The sequence below is a fragment of the Alnus glutinosa genome, chromosome 5 (assembly GCF_958979055.1).
Source record: "Alnus glutinosa chromosome 5, dhAlnGlut1.1, whole genome shotgun sequence".
Lineage (NCBI taxonomy): Eukaryota > Viridiplantae > Streptophyta > Magnoliopsida > Fagales > Betulaceae > Alnus > Alnus glutinosa.
The window spans coordinates 5,355,380-5,371,942 of record NC_084890.1 but is presented as its reverse complement, the minus strand read 5'-3'; the positions used below and the strand labels follow the sequence as shown (position 1 = coordinate 5,371,942).

At 38.0% G+C, this 16,563-nt stretch overlaps 1 protein-coding gene and 1 pseudogene across 1 annotated transcript; both read right to left on the bottom strand.

Moving 5' to 3' along the window:
* Positions 1-3,946: 3,946 nt before the first annotated feature.
* Positions 3,947-11,452, bottom strand: LOC133868867 (G-type lectin S-receptor-like serine/threonine-protein kinase RKS1; annotated as a pseudogene).
* Positions 11,453-12,983: 1,531 nt separating this feature from the next.
* On the bottom strand, positions 12,984-14,206 carry LOC133868866 (G-type lectin S-receptor-like serine/threonine-protein kinase At1g11410). The gene is made up of 2 exons (XM_062305877.1): positions 14,183-14,206; positions 12,984-13,820 (listed from the first exon to the last, which is right to left on the bottom strand). The coding sequence occupies exons 1-2, from the start codon at positions 14,204-14,206 to the stop codon at positions 13,023-13,025; spliced, it is 822 nt and encodes a 273-aa protein (XP_062161861.1). The 3' UTR covers positions 12,984-13,022.
* Positions 14,207-16,563: the final 2,357 nt, after the last annotated feature.

The following is a 16,563-nucleotide window of genomic DNA, read 5'->3' as shown; positions in this document are numbered from 1 at the left end:
TCCGGACGCTCCAAAGCCTTATTATGGTAATTACGTGCAGCCAAAGTGCAACCGTCCGAACGCTAGGGCAACACTGTCTGGACGTGGCCTTGTTATGGGAGCTTTCAGTACTATTTGGAAAGGCAGTTGCAGTTGACCGTCCGGACGCTCGGTCAAGCCGTCTGGACTCCCTCCGGACGCTCGGTCAAGCCTTTCGGACTCCCTCCGGTATTTTGATCATAACTTTTTACACAAATATCGGATTAGGACAAAATCGGTGTTGTTGGAAAGCTGACAAAAAATGCTGTCAATTGACTATCCAGATGGCCACTATAAGAGTCCAGACGGAATCCGTCCGGATGGAAAGATTTGCCCGTCTGGACGGCCTTGCAGAAAATTCCAGAATTACTTTCCGGACAAGAAAAACTTGACCTATCCGGACGGCCCAAGGCTCCCGTCCAAACGCGCGTGTTTCAAACTCTGTTTGGAAGCATTTTTGGGTTTCCTAAGCCTATAAATAACAGGCTTGAGGCATGCTTTCAACATAGAATTCGGTGGTGAATTCTCCACAGCTTAGAAAGGGTGTTTAGGGAGATATTGAAGATCTGCTAGCTCTCTAGCTTTGCCAGTGTGTGATTTGATCAGCTGTGAAGTCTATCTTAGGGGTTGGCCCTAAGGTAAATGATTCTATTGAAGACCCCTTCAGGTAGGAGACCTGGTTGGAAGGCGCTCGTGTTGGGTTACACGTTAGAGAGCAAGGTACGACCACTACATCGGGTATATGTGAGTGTTACTGCTTTGTATCTAGCTTTGTCTTCTGAATAGTGGATATCCTGGGTTTGGCTGCCCCTGAGTGGTTTTTCTCTTAACTGAGTTTCCACTTCGTCAACAAAATATTTTTCTCCTTTAATTCTGCATTTAATATTTTGTTGCACACTGTTCACACACACTGTTAAATTAGAAATCCATTTAATTTTTCAATTGGTATCATAGCGGGTACACTCTGTTTAGGATTTATTTCCTGAGTGTGATCCTCATCTCTTTGTGACTTCTATTTTTTTATTACACCTTCTATCATGAATTCTTCTCAGTTATCTAATAAGGATTCTGATATTAAGCTCTTTAAGGTTTTTAATAAATTGAAGAATGCTCAACATTCTAAAATTTCACATAAAGAGTTGAAAAGGGTGAAGCAAGAAAAAGAGTCATTAATTATGCAATTGTCTGAATCACATGCTTTGATTGACTCTTTGAGATATGAAAATACCATGTTGTTTAACATTATTGATACACTTGAGAATAAATAAAAAGAATCTGATGATCTCTTGAAAAAATTCTCAAGTGATAATTTGAAGAGCATGCTTTGTATTCATTCATATGTTCATAACAAGCCTGGTTTAATTGTTAATGATTTGAGTGCTTCTACTTCACATGCTTCTGATTCTGAATTAGATTCCATTATTATTAAGCCCGTGATAGTAGACACTGCTTGTTTGGATAATTCTTGCTTGAATAATTGTGTGATGCCCAAGCCCAAGGAATCAAGAACACGAGGTAAGTTTGTTCCTACTTGTCATAATTGTGGAAAAATTGGTCATATTAGGCCAAATTGTTATTTGTTGAAATCCCATAGGCCTTGAATTAAGCAAAATGCTATGAGGAAAAGTGAAGCTGATGATTCTTCCTCAGCAAAATATGTCCCTCCGCATAGGAGACATATAAAAGGTAAAGGCAATGTTATTTGTAAGAATGCTAATCATAATTTTGCAGAGAATACAAAGAAGCATTCAAACAAAAGAAGCTTGCCTACCTGTCATCACTGCGGCATCACCGGTCACATCCGATCCAAATGCCCACAACTCCAGAAGTTGAAGGTTCAGAGGAAGCTGCCAACTAGAGCTACATCAGGCACTCTACCTCCTATGACGCTTCAGGCTCCACGGCATCAGCAGCAGTTTGTTCCTGCCTATCATAGTGGCAAATCAAAGAAGAACAAATCAAGGCGCTACAAGAGAAAGCTGCAGAAGCCCATTAGCTACCATGACTATGAAGGGTTTCTGAGCCTGATGCAAGGTATGCTAAGGAGAATGGACAACATGGGCAAGACCTGAAAGCTACCGCCACGAGTCAAGCAGGTATGGGTCAAGAAGGATGAGACCATTCACCCCTTGAGGGGGAGTTGACTCACCTAGTAGGTGATGTTTCCCATGCCTAGGATTTTAGTTCCTAAATCCTAGTGCATGTCAGGTATGTTAGCATTGCATTGTTTATCTTGTCATATCTTATTCATGCCTTGCATTCTATTTGAGGAATCGTTTATTTTGTCCCATATTTTCTCTTGTTGTCTTGAGAAACATCTGCAGATACTTTTGGGGATGACAGTTAAAGCACGTCGAGTGGCTGCTTTTCTGTCTTGGTATTTCTAAACCTCTCTCCATGAGGACAGGTTTGGTTTTACCTTACATGCTGGGATTAGATGTCATTTCCTTTTCTGAGCATGTGTTTGTTGTTTTTATGTTTATCGGTTTTCAACAGAAAAAAAAAAAAAAAAAATTGGGAGAAGATGCGGAACTTTATTTCTTTCTTTTGATAGCTTTTCAGATATTGCATGTGTTTTTTCCTGATAACTCAATTCATTATGCATTTATTAAATATGTTTATACCGGATCAAGAGCGGGCCAAAACTTGATGATAAAAGCAAAAGGTACATTTTCATTGGCTATGACTCAAGTTCTAAATGCTACAAGCTTTACAATCCAAATTCTGGCAAAATTGTAATTAGTAGAGATAAGGAGTTTGATGAAGAAGACTTTTGGGATTGGAGCACTCAAGAGGAAGAAAAATATGATTTCTTTCCTTTTCTTAAAGAAGAAGAAGAGCTAAGAAACAAAGAGTTCACAACACCTTCTCCATCACCAACAAATTCTAGTACTTCGTCGTCATCATCTTTGAGAGGAAGTTCTAGTAAAATGCCACACATGAGAAGTCTCTAAGAACTCTATGAGGCAGGAATTTAAATGATGATCTAACTCTCTATTGTCATTTTGCGGATTGTGAACCAATAGGTTTTGAAGAAGCGGTGAAAGATAAAAAATGGAGAAATGCCATGGATGAGAAAATCAAAGCAATTGAAAAGAACAACACATGGGAGTTGACGAATATTCCAAAAGAACAAAAACCCATTGGAGTGAAGTGGGTGTTCAAGGCAAAGAAGAATGCTAAAGGAGAAATCAAGAGATACAAAGCAAGGTTGGTTGTCACGGGATATAGTCAAAGACCCAGCATTGATTATGGTGAAGTTTTTGATCTAGTACATGATCGGAGCAAACACGTCGATACAAGATATAATTTTATTAGAGAGTGTATTATCAAGAAGGAGGTACAACTCAAATTTGTGAAGACTCATGATCATGTTACGGATATTTTTACAAAACCCCTAAAGAATGAGATTCTTGGTAAGCTACGAGCATTGCTTGGAGTTACTAGAAATTAAGTTTAAAATGGGGTGTTGAATAATAAACTTAATTTTAATAACATTTATTTGAGTCTTTTGTTATTCTTGTAAGTTACTAAGTGACTTGAAGAGTTTGTGTCTATTGGGTTTTCAAGAGTTATTTTACATAAGAGTTACATGGGAGTTATTTGAGATGTAAATGAATGGAGTTAATGAAAAGAAGTTAGAAGGGTCATTTGTATCCTATAAATACTCATGTAAGAAAGTTATTTTTAATCAAGTTGAATAAAAGAATACAAAGTCCTATATCAATTTATGAGGCGTGATTCACAGGGGACGGGAAACCGTCCCCCACAAATCATTTTCCATCAATTTATTGTCTCTTTTCCTTTTCATTCTCTCTCTTAGTGTGTGTGTGAGGTTTCCAATTTCCAACAAACAAACACATGACTGTTTCACTGCTGACTCAAATTTGGTCACGAAATTTAATTTCATGGCTTGAAATTTGAAGGATAGAACTTAGAAGCACTATGGCACTCAACATTTATAATTTTATAGACCAATTTTTCAAATCTAGGGATCAAATAGTTCAACTGATCGATGAGAGCAGACTGCAACAAGTTTAGGGCACATAAATGATGATCATGAGAGAAGACTTCAACGACCTTTAGGCATGGTGATGGTCATCTCATTTAGAGAAGTAGATGCTCCTTTAGAACTTGAGGAATCCGGACTAGAATTTATGGGTCTATTGATAAATGCTGGCTTCTTAGGAGATGGAACAGTTGCTTCATTTCCAAGCATGAAGACAATTTCAAGCATGGTTGGCCGTTCTATGGCTTGTTCTTGCACACATAAGAGCCTTATTTGAATACATCTCAAAACTTCTTGAGCAGGATATTCCTGATCCAATAATGAATCGACTATTTCCAAGGCTTTTCCTTCCACCCATAAGTCCCATACCTGCAAAAATTGAAGAGTATTATGTTAGAGAAGTTCATGACTACTGAATCATAATCAAGTGTGATACTATATTTTGCTTACATGTCCAATCAAATTTAGGCTGGGACTTCCAACGTGATGATAATTGTTTCTCTTGCCACTAATTATCTCTAGTGTCAAGACACCATAGCTGAAGACATCTGATTTTATAGAATATAACCCTTCCATTGCATACTCTGGAGACATGTATCCACTGCTAACACCAAAATATATATATATATAAAAAATATTGATGCTTGTCAAAGTTTTGCTTTTAATTAGCATTTATATTGTATGTTTATGTATGTGCTAAGTGTTAAGTCACCACTGATCCCAAAAGCTTAAGCTTGTAGGAAGATATATATGAATTTAATAATTTAATTTATATAATTCTAATAGAGAGACACATACTATGTGCCAACAACTTTTCTTGTATTTGCTTCACTTTGATCATCACCAAACATTCTAGCCAACCCAAAATCTAAAATTTTTGGATTCATTGCTGCATCCAGTAGTACGTTACTCGCTTTTAGATCTCTATGGATGATTTTTAGCCTTAAATCTTGGTGAAGATATAAGACTCCTCGAGCAATTCCAAAAATAATTTCAAATCGCTTCCTCCAATCTAGCAATTTCCTTCTTATTTCGTCTAAACTGAAACATGAATTTAAGCTTCCATCAATAATTAATACATATTCAAAATAGTTGCATGCTAAAATATCAAATTTTGCTCTCAATTTTATTTTGGAATAGTAATATTGGTAAATATTTATGCATGGTTTGTTTCGAAGTAAAATGTTTTTTGTCATAAAATATTTTCAACGAAATCATTTTTCAGAAAAAAAAAAATATGATTTTCCTGAAAATATTTTCCGGCGTTTGGGTTGCACGAAAATATCACCAACGGTGATAAATCATTGGTGACGAGATTCTGACACTAGCCGACAGAATTCTAGCCACTTTCACTAGATGACTACTACTTTTGTTGGATTCCGGGGATAAAGACCGGAATCTGGTAACAATGGCAAGATTCTGGCCAGTTTCTTCGAAATCCAGCCAAGTACCCCAGGATTTCGAAGAAATTGGCAAGAATTTGGCACATTAATACAGCAAGATTCCGGTGAAGGTGGCCGGAATTTGGCCATTTGTGCTGGATTCCAGCCAAATTGGTCGGAGTATGGTCGCTGGAATCATGCGACATTCGGCATTGTCACCGGATTCCGACAGACCAGCGCCAGATTTCAGCATCGGTCGGATTTCGGCATGTTTTGCAGGAATCCGGCGATCGGATACCAAAGTTTGAGGACATTCGGCAGTAGATTCGAGTTACCAGCAAATTCCAATGCATCGGTGATGAATTCTGACAAACGTGTCTGGAAGAATGAAGAGTTTAAATCCAAAAAATGGTTTATGTTTTTTTTTTTTACGCCAAACACTAAAAAATACAAAATATTTCACGCCCAAACAAATAGAACATTACATTTAATATAATTTGACAATTCTAAGATGCTTATCACCATATCATGTGTAACGGGAAGAAACTAAACTTACCTGGTAGACCTGGCCAAAACCACCTTGTCCAAGCCTTTTAGCCGGGGATAAATTGTCTGTGGCAGCAATTATGGTGCTCAGATCAAAAAATTGTACATCTGGTTTTCTATCAGTTTCATCAAGCTTCGCAGTATCTTGAAAGGATGGTGAACTAGTAGTAACATCATTAAACAATGCGAATTGTCTTCTGCCCCCTGTCCAATCACACAAGCACATGCTTAATTAGTACTAGTGATGGTTGTAAAAATTTTAATCAATTATTTGACCTACTAGAATACATGACCTACTCGATTCAACTTTTTTCTCTTTATGGTTAATTAATACAAAGATGGGAGAAGGATAATTAATGATGATATTCCTTAATTCTCAATATCTAGTCATAAATTAAGAAGAAGAAATGAGGTAATGAGAATGCTTTTTAAGGAAAAAGAAAAGAAAAGAAAAGAAAAGAACAAAAAAAAAAAAAAAGGCTCATTTTTTACGAGATTATGAGGCCAGGGAATTAGGTTTTTTAAGGCTTTTTCTTACATATAGAGAAGATAATGAAATTTAGAGAAGTTGCTGCTAGTATTTTAAGAAATCATACTACTATTCAAACAAAAATTCTACAACACAACCATGTACCAATCGCTTTTTACATGACTTCTGTGTTTTTAATGGCTCGTGTCTTGTGTAATGATTAATTAATGATATCTATGACCATCAAAATCTTGTTCTAGCTATCATGTTATTTTTTGATTTCCAACCAAATATAGATATGTTCCAGATTCCTTACAATTTATTAAAAGGACTTGTATTAATTAGTTCACCCACAGGCAGCTTGAGATGGATGAAAAAAGAAAATTGCAAAATAAAATTAATAAAAAGAAAAACCAGTATAAAATCTTGCTAACCTTTTCTCTTCCTCTTTATCAACTAGTGGGCAAAGAGTAGAAGAAGATACATTGAAGTAACAAGTATGGCCACCACTACAATTGCCAGCCTCCTCTTATTAGCAAAGAACCCCTCTGACTTCTTTCCTGTACCTGTAGGACTGGAAGAAACTTCCATTGTCATGCAACAAAAGCAGTAAGTGCTGTGCAAATAATAATGCGAAAAGAAGATCATGGTAGGAAAAAGTTAGCTCAAAAATTACTCTGAAAATTATTGATGATCAGTACCTAACTCGAGCGCATCCACACATACGTACAAGTTTTGGCCCCCATCCTTAAACATTCTTGTATCTATCAAATCTCCATGCCATGTTATGCACCCTCCTTCATCTTGAACGTCCACACTTGCATAAGCCAAGCAAGAACAATTCTGCATGCACACTTCTCCACAATCTCCAAAACTTACAGTTCTCCACGCTTCCTCACGCACCCGCCTAATGTGTTTCTCAGGAACCCCGGTAGACAAGAGCACTTGGAATCGTTAGCAATGTTAAAATTGCAGTTACCAAACGCACCACACTCGCCGTAAGTGTCGCACCCATCGGGATAAGGTACTGAGCCCAGAAAAGTCCAGTCATTCCCTCCCTCCTGGTACAAAGACCGTTGGAGTAATCCGGACTCGTTTAAGACTAACATTGATAAGATTACATTGTAGCGCGCGGCGATACTCTAGGCCGTGGTAGTCTCACTCTGGTTGTCCACCAAGCTGAAATTGAAGAGATTATTACCTTCCAAGGTGGGTACGCTGCTCCATCCAAGGCCAGTCCAATGACCGGAACGCCACCGCAAAACGTCTTTGTTGTACAAGAACAACTGAGGGGTGCCGTTGGTGTGGATCTTGTACGACCAATTTCCAATCCCCGGGTCATCTTTGGACTTCCAAGATGTTAGGACCCGGTTCAGACCCGTCCTCTGGTCAATCCCAATTTTCATTTTTGGAAGCTGGGTGTTTGTTGGATGGTCAAAGCTTTCCCATAGTACCTCCCCTGTTCCATTGTCACTGATCAAGGCTAGATTTCCCGAGTCCTCGAGCTGAGCGAAAGCACTATTGTTTCCTGATTCCGAGACAAGATTTGTGGACCAGATGGGTGTGCTCCAATTGCTGGTGTGGAGTACCAGGTTTCCATGAACATCAATCGAGAGAACTCCAAAAGTGTCATTAATAGGAGTGTCTCTGTTTGCAACCCACCCCACGGTTTTTCCTGGAGGCCTATAATACCAAATCCCGACATAGCGGTGGGCGGACTTACCGGGAGTAAAGAAACCAAGCGTAAAGATTTCTCCGCTAGAGACTAAAACCTGACCACCGTTTGGTCCGTCTCTAATGTTTTGGCCGGTAGTTATGGCGTCCAGTGTTGTGCCAAACCGGAGGAGGAAGTGAAGCAACGTTTGCAGAAAGAGAAACCACTTTGCACAATACACAATCATGGCAAGTGAGGTTGAAGGCAGACTTGATTGATGCAAGGAGTATATGATACACTTATTCGATCATATCTACATTAATATATATATATATATATATATATATCTGTACTATGTTTCATCGTCAAGTAATGAACATCCCCCTCTCCCCCCCCACCCGACGACTCTTCCAAAAAAGGACGCACTCATGAGGCCACGACCTGTGAAGAAAAATAGTTGAATAGAATATTTGCTCATCACTTGCTATTGGTTTGACGTGGCGTTGACGTGGCATTTAACAGAATCTGTCAAAAAATTTAAATGAATTTGACTTCAGAAATCGATTTGTAATTATTGCTTACCACAAGAACCTCCCATGAACTTTTTGAACCATAGGGAATGAAAAATAATTATGACATACCACAAGAACCAATTGTGCAATTATCTCTTAATTATATTCTCTTGGTAATGATTTTATATTATATTCATATATAAAAGAGAAATACATATATCAGTGTACAATTAATTTACAAGAAATTAAGTTCAAGCTGTAATAGCATATTGGTGCACTATGCTAACAACTTGTGGTTAGCGAGCATTAATCATAGTAATTGTTACTTCATTTACAGAACAAGCACCTTCACTAATTGATCTATCTTTACTGTTGCAAGTGCTCTTCAAAATAAATTCAGGTTGTTTTGGATAAGAAAGATGTGTGTCATTACCCAACATAAAAACAACTGCTGACATGGTTGGTCTATCTATTGCATATTCTTGCACGCACAACAGACCAATTTGAATACATCTCAAAACTTATTTAGCATATTGGTCACCTAGTGATGAATCAACTATTTCCATGGCTTTATCTTCTCTCCATAGGTCCCAAACCTACAAACAACATATTCATCACATTAGGTTTAAAAAAAAATAGCAGGCTGATTTGATAAACCCTTTGCCCATGTTCTTACATGTCCAATCAAGTTTGAGGAGGGACCATCATGATAATAAGCACTGTTCTTTTTGCCAGTAATGAGCTCTAGCATCAAAACCCCAAATCTATATACATCCGACTTCACTGAAAATAGCCCTTGCTTTGCATACTCTGGTGACATATATCCACTGCAGTAGCAAAATAAAATGATAAAAGATAACTTTATGTTTTTGCATTAACATGGCATATAAACTTTCTAAGAACACAATAGGAAAAAGAATTACAAAGGTTTGCTTAAAAACCACTTTGATTTGTACTTTTAAGACATATAATAATGGAAGGTACCTAATAGGATGAAAACTATCTTTATTTTGTAATGCACTTACTATGTTCCAACAACATGATTTGTATTTGCTTCATTTTGGTCCCCTCCAACAATTTTAGCCACGCCAAAATCAGCAATTTTTGGATTCATTGCATTGTCAAGTAGAATATTGCTGGCCTTCAAGTCTCTGTGGATAATTCTTAATCTTGAGTCTTGATGAAGATATAAAAGCCCTCGACCAACGCCACAAATAATCTCAAAGCGTTTTCCCCAATCTAACAATGACCTTTTTGTTTTGTCTGAATGAAGAGATTAGAACTTAGAATATATATGCTTCTGTATTTTTGCTACATACTAGGAATTATTCATATGTTTGTAGTTGGAGGACCATTTTCGAGTGATATTGCAAGAAGTTTATGTGAAAAGTAGACATACGTACCAAAAATGAAAAAGTCCAGGCTTTTGTTTTTCAAGTACTCATAGATTAACATCTTCTCTTCTCCTTGAACGCAATAACCTAGAATCCTCACAAGGTTCCTGTGTTGGAGTTTAGCAATTATTCCAACTTCATTTTTGAATTCTTCTACTCCTTGTCCGGAATACCTTGATAGTCTTTTTACTACAATTTCCTTTTGATTATCTAAGAGACCCTGAAATTTAAGTACAAATATCATTTAGTCATAATGCATAGAAACAAATCTAGTGCATTAACACACATATGAACTGAAGTTACTCAAATTTTGGGACGTTTTTAGGGAGACTACCTTATAAACTGGGCCAAAACCACCTTCTCCAAGCTTGTTAGCAATAGAGAAATTATCTGTGGCTGCAGCTATGATATTTAGATCAAAGTATGTTAAATCTGAATTTCTTGTACTCTCATCAAACTCCCTGCTTTCTTGATGGTATTTTGAAGTTAAGGTACCACTAAACAGATTTCTCATCCTCTTTTCATTCTCATTACCTCTTTTCATCCTCATTACCAGCCAATACACAATGGAGACTAAAAAAAAGCAATGTTACAGTAACAGAAACCACAAGAACTGCCAGCATCCTCTTGTTCCGAATAAGGCCATTATTCTTTGAATATTGAGCTATATATAAAAATAAAAATAAAATTGGTAAGAAACTTATATTGATTAAATAATTAAATTCATCATTTCTTATTAGCTTAAGTTATTAAGATATATGATGATTTAATATGGTATAAGAACAGACGTCTTAAGTTCATAGGAACCTGAACCCAGACATAAGTAAAGTGTTAAATATTAATTAAATTATTAAATTGACTATTTTCTGTCTATTTAAATTCAGATAATGTTTTCCAACTCAACAAACAGTGACAAAATACCTAATGTAGCAGCATCCACACGTACATACAAATCTTGTCCCCCATTGGCAAACGTTCTGGTGTCCACCAAGTGCCCGTGCCATGACAAGCACCCAATCCCACCCCTTGTCTCATCTGCACTGGTGTAAGCCGTACAAGAATAGTTCCTCAAGCACTTCTGCTCACATTCCTTCAAACTCAAACTCATGTCCACACGTGCATGTGAAGTATCCGGCATCTTCACACGTGGCAACTTCACAAACCCTTCTCCACTGTGGCACGCGGATACTCCTTGCCTCCTCACGTACCCGCCCCACCCGTCTCTCAAGTACCATTCACTGGTCGAATTCGGCTCAAACCCGGGTAAGCATGTGCACTGGAACTTGTTGGGATCGTATGGGCCACAGTAACTATTTGGACCGCACTCTCCATACGTATCACACAACTCTTTCGGAGTATACCAAAACACGAACCATCTACTCTTTTGCCACGTGGACCGAGCAACGACTCCTGATTCGTTCATCACCATTCTAGTGAAAATTCTAGGGTCGGTTACCCTATACCCCATTGTGACCTCATCTTGATTATTCACAAAACTAACGTTGAAAATAAAATTCTGATTCATTTCAGGTACACCGCTCCATCTTTGGCCGGTCCAATTAGTTCAACCACAGGCAGCTTGAGATGGATGAAAAGAGAAAACTGCAAAATAAAATAAAAAGAAAAACCAGTATAAAATCTTGCTAACCTTTTCTCTTCCTCTTTATCAACCAGTGGGCAAAGAGTAGAACAAGAAATATTCAAATATTAAGTATGGCCACCACCACAATTGCCAGCCTCCTCTTATTAGCAAAGAACTCCTCTGACTTCTTTCCTATACCTGTAGTGGAAGAAACTTCCATTGTCATCGGGGACGGATTTAGGAGGGCGGTATAGGCCAAAAACCTATGAATTTCAAAAATAAAAATTAAGTAAAAAATAAAAATTATAAGGTAAAAAATAAAAATGTAGCCTACTGGCCTTTGCCCGTAAGAGTTTTTGGTTCTATCCTTGGTTTGTCCCTAAATTTTTTTAGCTCCGTTCCTGATTGTCTTGCAACAAAAGACATAAATGTGCAAATAATCATGCAAAAATTAAAGAAGATCATGGTAGGAAAAAGTTAGCTAGAAAATTACTCAGAAAATTTTTGATCAGTACGTACCTAACTCGAGCGCATCCACACGTACGTACAAGTTTTGGCCCCCATCCTTAAACATTCTTGTATCTATCAAATCTCCATGCCATGTTATGCACCCTCCTTCATCTTGAACATCCACACTTGCAGGGGCGGGGCTAGAATTTAGGATTTGGGGGGGGCAAATTGAAAAATAATAATTTGGGAGGGCCAAAACTAAAAAGATAAAAAAATTTAGGAGTAAAATTTTAATTTTTTTTTTTTTGGGAGAGAAACCCCTGGCCTTGGTGGGGGGGGGGGGGCGCCAAGGCCAAGGGTAGCTCTGCCCCTGCACATTTGCATAAGCCAAGCAAGAACAATTCTGCAAGCACACTTCTCGACAATCTCCAATACTTACACTCGGACTAACTCTTGCTACTGAAGTATCCGGAACCTTCACGCCGGCCACCCTTATAAAATATTCACTGCTCCCGCATAGGCAGGGATGGAGGGAGGGGGGTGCTGGCCGGGGCCATGCCCCCCCCCCCCCCCCCAATTTCCTAAAAAAAAAAAATTATTAGGTGGAAAAAAAAATTCTAAAAAATTAAAAGATATAAGGTAAAAATGAAAATTTAGCTTATTTGGCCCCTACCAAATTTTTTTTTTTTGGCCATTGGCCCCTGCCCATAAGAACTTCTGGCTCAGTCCTTAAGCATAGGGACGCCTCTCCACGCTTCCTTACGCACTCGCTTAATACATTTCTCAGGAACCCCGGTATACAAGAGCACTTGGAATCGTTAGGTACGTTAAAATTGCATTTACCAAACGCACAACACTCGCCGTAAGTGTCGCACCCATCGGAATAAGGTACTGAGCCCAGAGGAGTCCAGGTATTCTCTCCCTCCCGGAGCAAAGACCGCAGGAGTAATCCGGACTCATTTAAGACTAACATTGATAAGATTACATTGTAGCGAGTGGCGATGCTCTAGACCGCGGTAGTCTCACTCTGGTTGTCCACCAAGCTGAAATTGAAGAGAACAGTGCCTTCCAAGGTGGGTACGCCGCTCCATCCAAGGCCAATCCAATGACCGGAGCGCCACCGTAGAACGTGTTTGTTGTACAAGAACAACTGAGGGGTGCCGTTGGTGTGGATCTTGTACGACCAATTTCCAGTCCCCAGGTCATCTTTGGACTTCCAAGATGTTAGGACCCGGTTCAGACCCGTCCTCCGGTCAATCCTGATTTTCATTTTTGGAAGCTGGGTGTTTGTTGGATGGTCAAAGCTTTCCCATAATACCTCCCTTGTTCCATTGTCACTGATCAAGGCTAGATTTCCCGAGTCCTCGAGCTGAGCGAGAGTACTATTGTTTCCTGATTTCGAGACAAGATTTGTCGACCAAATGGGTGTGCTCCCATTGTTGGCGTGGAGTACCAGGTTTCCATGAGCATCAATTGAGAGAACTCCAGAAGTGTCGTTAATAAGCGTGTCTCTGTTTGCAACCCATACCACGGTTTTTCCTGGAGGCCTATAATACCAAATCCCAACATAGTGGTGGGTGAACTTGCCAGGAGTAAAGAAACCAAGTGAAAAGATTTCTCCGCTAGAGACTAAAACCTCACCACCGTCTGGTCCATCTCTAATATTTTGGCCGGTAGTTATGGCGTCCAGTGATGTGCCAAACCGGAGGAGGAAGTGGAGCAACGTTTGCAGAAAGAGAAACCGCTTTGCACAATACACGATCTTGGCAAGTGAGGTTGCAGGCAGACTTGATTGATGTAAGAACTATATGATACTCTCATTTGATCATATCTACATTAATATATGTACTATGTTTCATCGTCAACTAATGAACATCGCCCCCCCCCCCCCCCCCACCTGACGACTCTTTCAAAAAAGGACGCCCTCATGAGGCCACGACATGTGAAGACAGCAGCTTTCGACTTGAAATGGAAAAGGCTTGAAAGACAAATTCCGATTTCCTTAGTATGACTAGTTTACTAATTAATTAGGGAATTGAGGAACTACTCTAGGACTATATTACATACGGATGGGCCTTCAAAGGTCCAACTTTTAAAAAAGCCTAAGGAGACTTAAAAGACGTACACACCAACTTAGTGGAAGGCCTAAACACACACTAAAGCTACCACACTACTAAAGGTACTCTCCATATATACACAGCTTACGTACGTTTTTATCTAGCTTTTTTACTAATCGTACTGTTAGAATAGTTTCGTCCGGTGACGTGTTGATCTTCAAGAGCCTTCAACCTGTAAGAAAGAAAACTGCGTCGGGAGCCCAACAGTCCCACTCCGATGCTTAAATTAGTATTAGCTTGATTATGAGATGTTTAGAATAACAGAGCATTCCCTAATACATGTACATTAATGAGTTATTTATAGGCAAATTAGCAAGAGTAATCCCTCTTTTCATTGGCCCATGTGTCAGGCTTAGAGGGCTAGTATTTGAATTCAGACATTCTATATGTGATAGAGTTTGTTTTGGACTAGAAGTCTTGCCAGGAAAGCTTTTTCCCTTATAGTTCGGTCTTCATGGCATGCATGCTGCAATTTTCAGTAGAATTGGGATGGGTTGGACCCGGTAGTTTATCATTATGAGCTGTTGGGCCAAGATGTTGATTGCCCTAATCGATTTGATCCATGCTTTTAACTGTTGCTAGGCTTGGGGGGTATTGGATTCGGCCCATATCTAGTAGGTCGGGATATTTTCCTAACACTTACCATCCCTCTCAGTTAGGGCTTGATTGATTTGGGTGTCAAAGTGTCTCTATTTTTTAGACAGGAAGGCTTTCTAACTACGCTTTCCTTATTTTGTGGATGCAAGTAAAACTCTTTCCTAAAAGCCGACTTGAAGTAAGTGTGAATGTTCTTTGCATCAACAAACCTTGTTAGAGTTTGGATCCAACAAAGTTTTTCTGAAGTGTCAAGCTGAGAGCTAGTGACATTGGGGACTCAGATGGTTAGCTTCTTATTAGAATATGTGGCTCTGTCTTGATTGTTTAGTGTTTAATTAATAGCCTGCGAAGAAAGACTTGATCAGAGCCATCTGCTTTACAATCTAAAACTTAAACCTCAAAAGATCTTTTGCGTTGTAGAACTTTGTTAATTAGTGAGATAATTAACTGGAAGCTTGCCAAGAGTGATTTGTGTTAAACCATACAAGGTAATAGAAAGTTGATAAAAAAAAAAAAAAATTCAAATTGACATGTGCCTTTAAAACATGTAATTTTTACATATAAAATTCACAAACTCTAAAAATACATGAGTAGTAGTTTATACTTAATTAAAGGGATAATTGCACCATTGGTCCCTGAAGTATGCCATAATTATTTTTCACTCCCTATGGTTCAAAAAGTTCATGGGAGGTCCTTGTGGTAAGCAATAATTACAAATCGATCCTTGGAGTCAAATTCCGTTAAATTTTTTGACAAAGTCTGTTAAATGCCACGTCAGCACCACGTCAAACCAATAAGATGACGACACGTGTCCATCTTAATAAAAAAAATTATAAATTTATTAAAAAATAAATAAATAAACTTATTTTTTTTAAAAAAAAAATTAAATTAAAATTCAAAAAAAAGAAAGAAAAAAAGAAAAAGAAAAACCAATAATATGCATGAGGGTTGCGAAAACTTTTGATTCGATCTCAATGTTAGTGCCTCTCTTTTCTTTGGTTTTTGATTTGAACTTTGACAATCCATTTACAGCTTTAGCCTCTTTCTGGTGGCAGTTGCAATTCAAATAGGGTTGTCTTAAACTGCGTCAATTTTGCTTCTGTAACTGCATTATGCAGCCCATTAAGATGACCGAATCACTTTTTTGACCATTTATTTGTATTTTTAAACCTTTTTTTTTTTTTTCCATTAGGGACTGTTGTTGGGGAGCCCACCTCTTTTTTGGTTTTAGAATCCCCCACTCTCTCCTCCTTTTAGATTAAAAATGAGAAAGATCCTCTATTGTAAACCTTTTCCCTATATTCAATTAAAAAATAAAAAAAAAAAATTATATTGATGGAAGATGTGCAAATAATATTTTTTATGTACTCGATTACATGGAAAACCCTTTAATTCAATAAACCATTAGCAAGACCTATGGTTATATATATATATAGATATGAAGATTATATATATAGGTCATAGGCTAATCATATTAGGTTGCCGAAAGGCTGAGGGACGGAGCCAGAAGATTTTATAGGCAGGGGCACTGGTTAAAAAAATTTGTTAGTAGGAGCTACTAGGCTAATTTTTTTTTTATTATTTATTTACCTTATAATTTTTTTTTACCTAATTTTTTGTTTTTGAAACCGAGGGTGCCAAGGACATTATAGTTCCGTCCATGCCGAAAGCATTGAAATCTAGCTAGGAGGTAGCTTGTAAGACTCACCCTTTGGACTTGGAATTAAGTAGAAAGTTAGAAACCATGACAAAGACATAATTAGTAAACTAATTAAAAGGCATAATTTGTTTTTTTTTAGTAGTATCATTTGTTTATTATTATTTTATATTTAT

What these genes read in the sequence shown, in the direction of transcription:
- LOC133868866 (XM_062305877.1), bottom strand. Translation starts at nt 14,206, where the DNA reads ATGGAGAGTACCTTTAGTAGTGTG. An exon ending in AGAGTACCTTTAGTAGTGTG is followed by an intron (nt 13,821 to 14,182) that starts GTAGCTTTAGTG and finishes AGTATCATATAG; the next exon opens with TTCTTACATCAATCAAGTCT.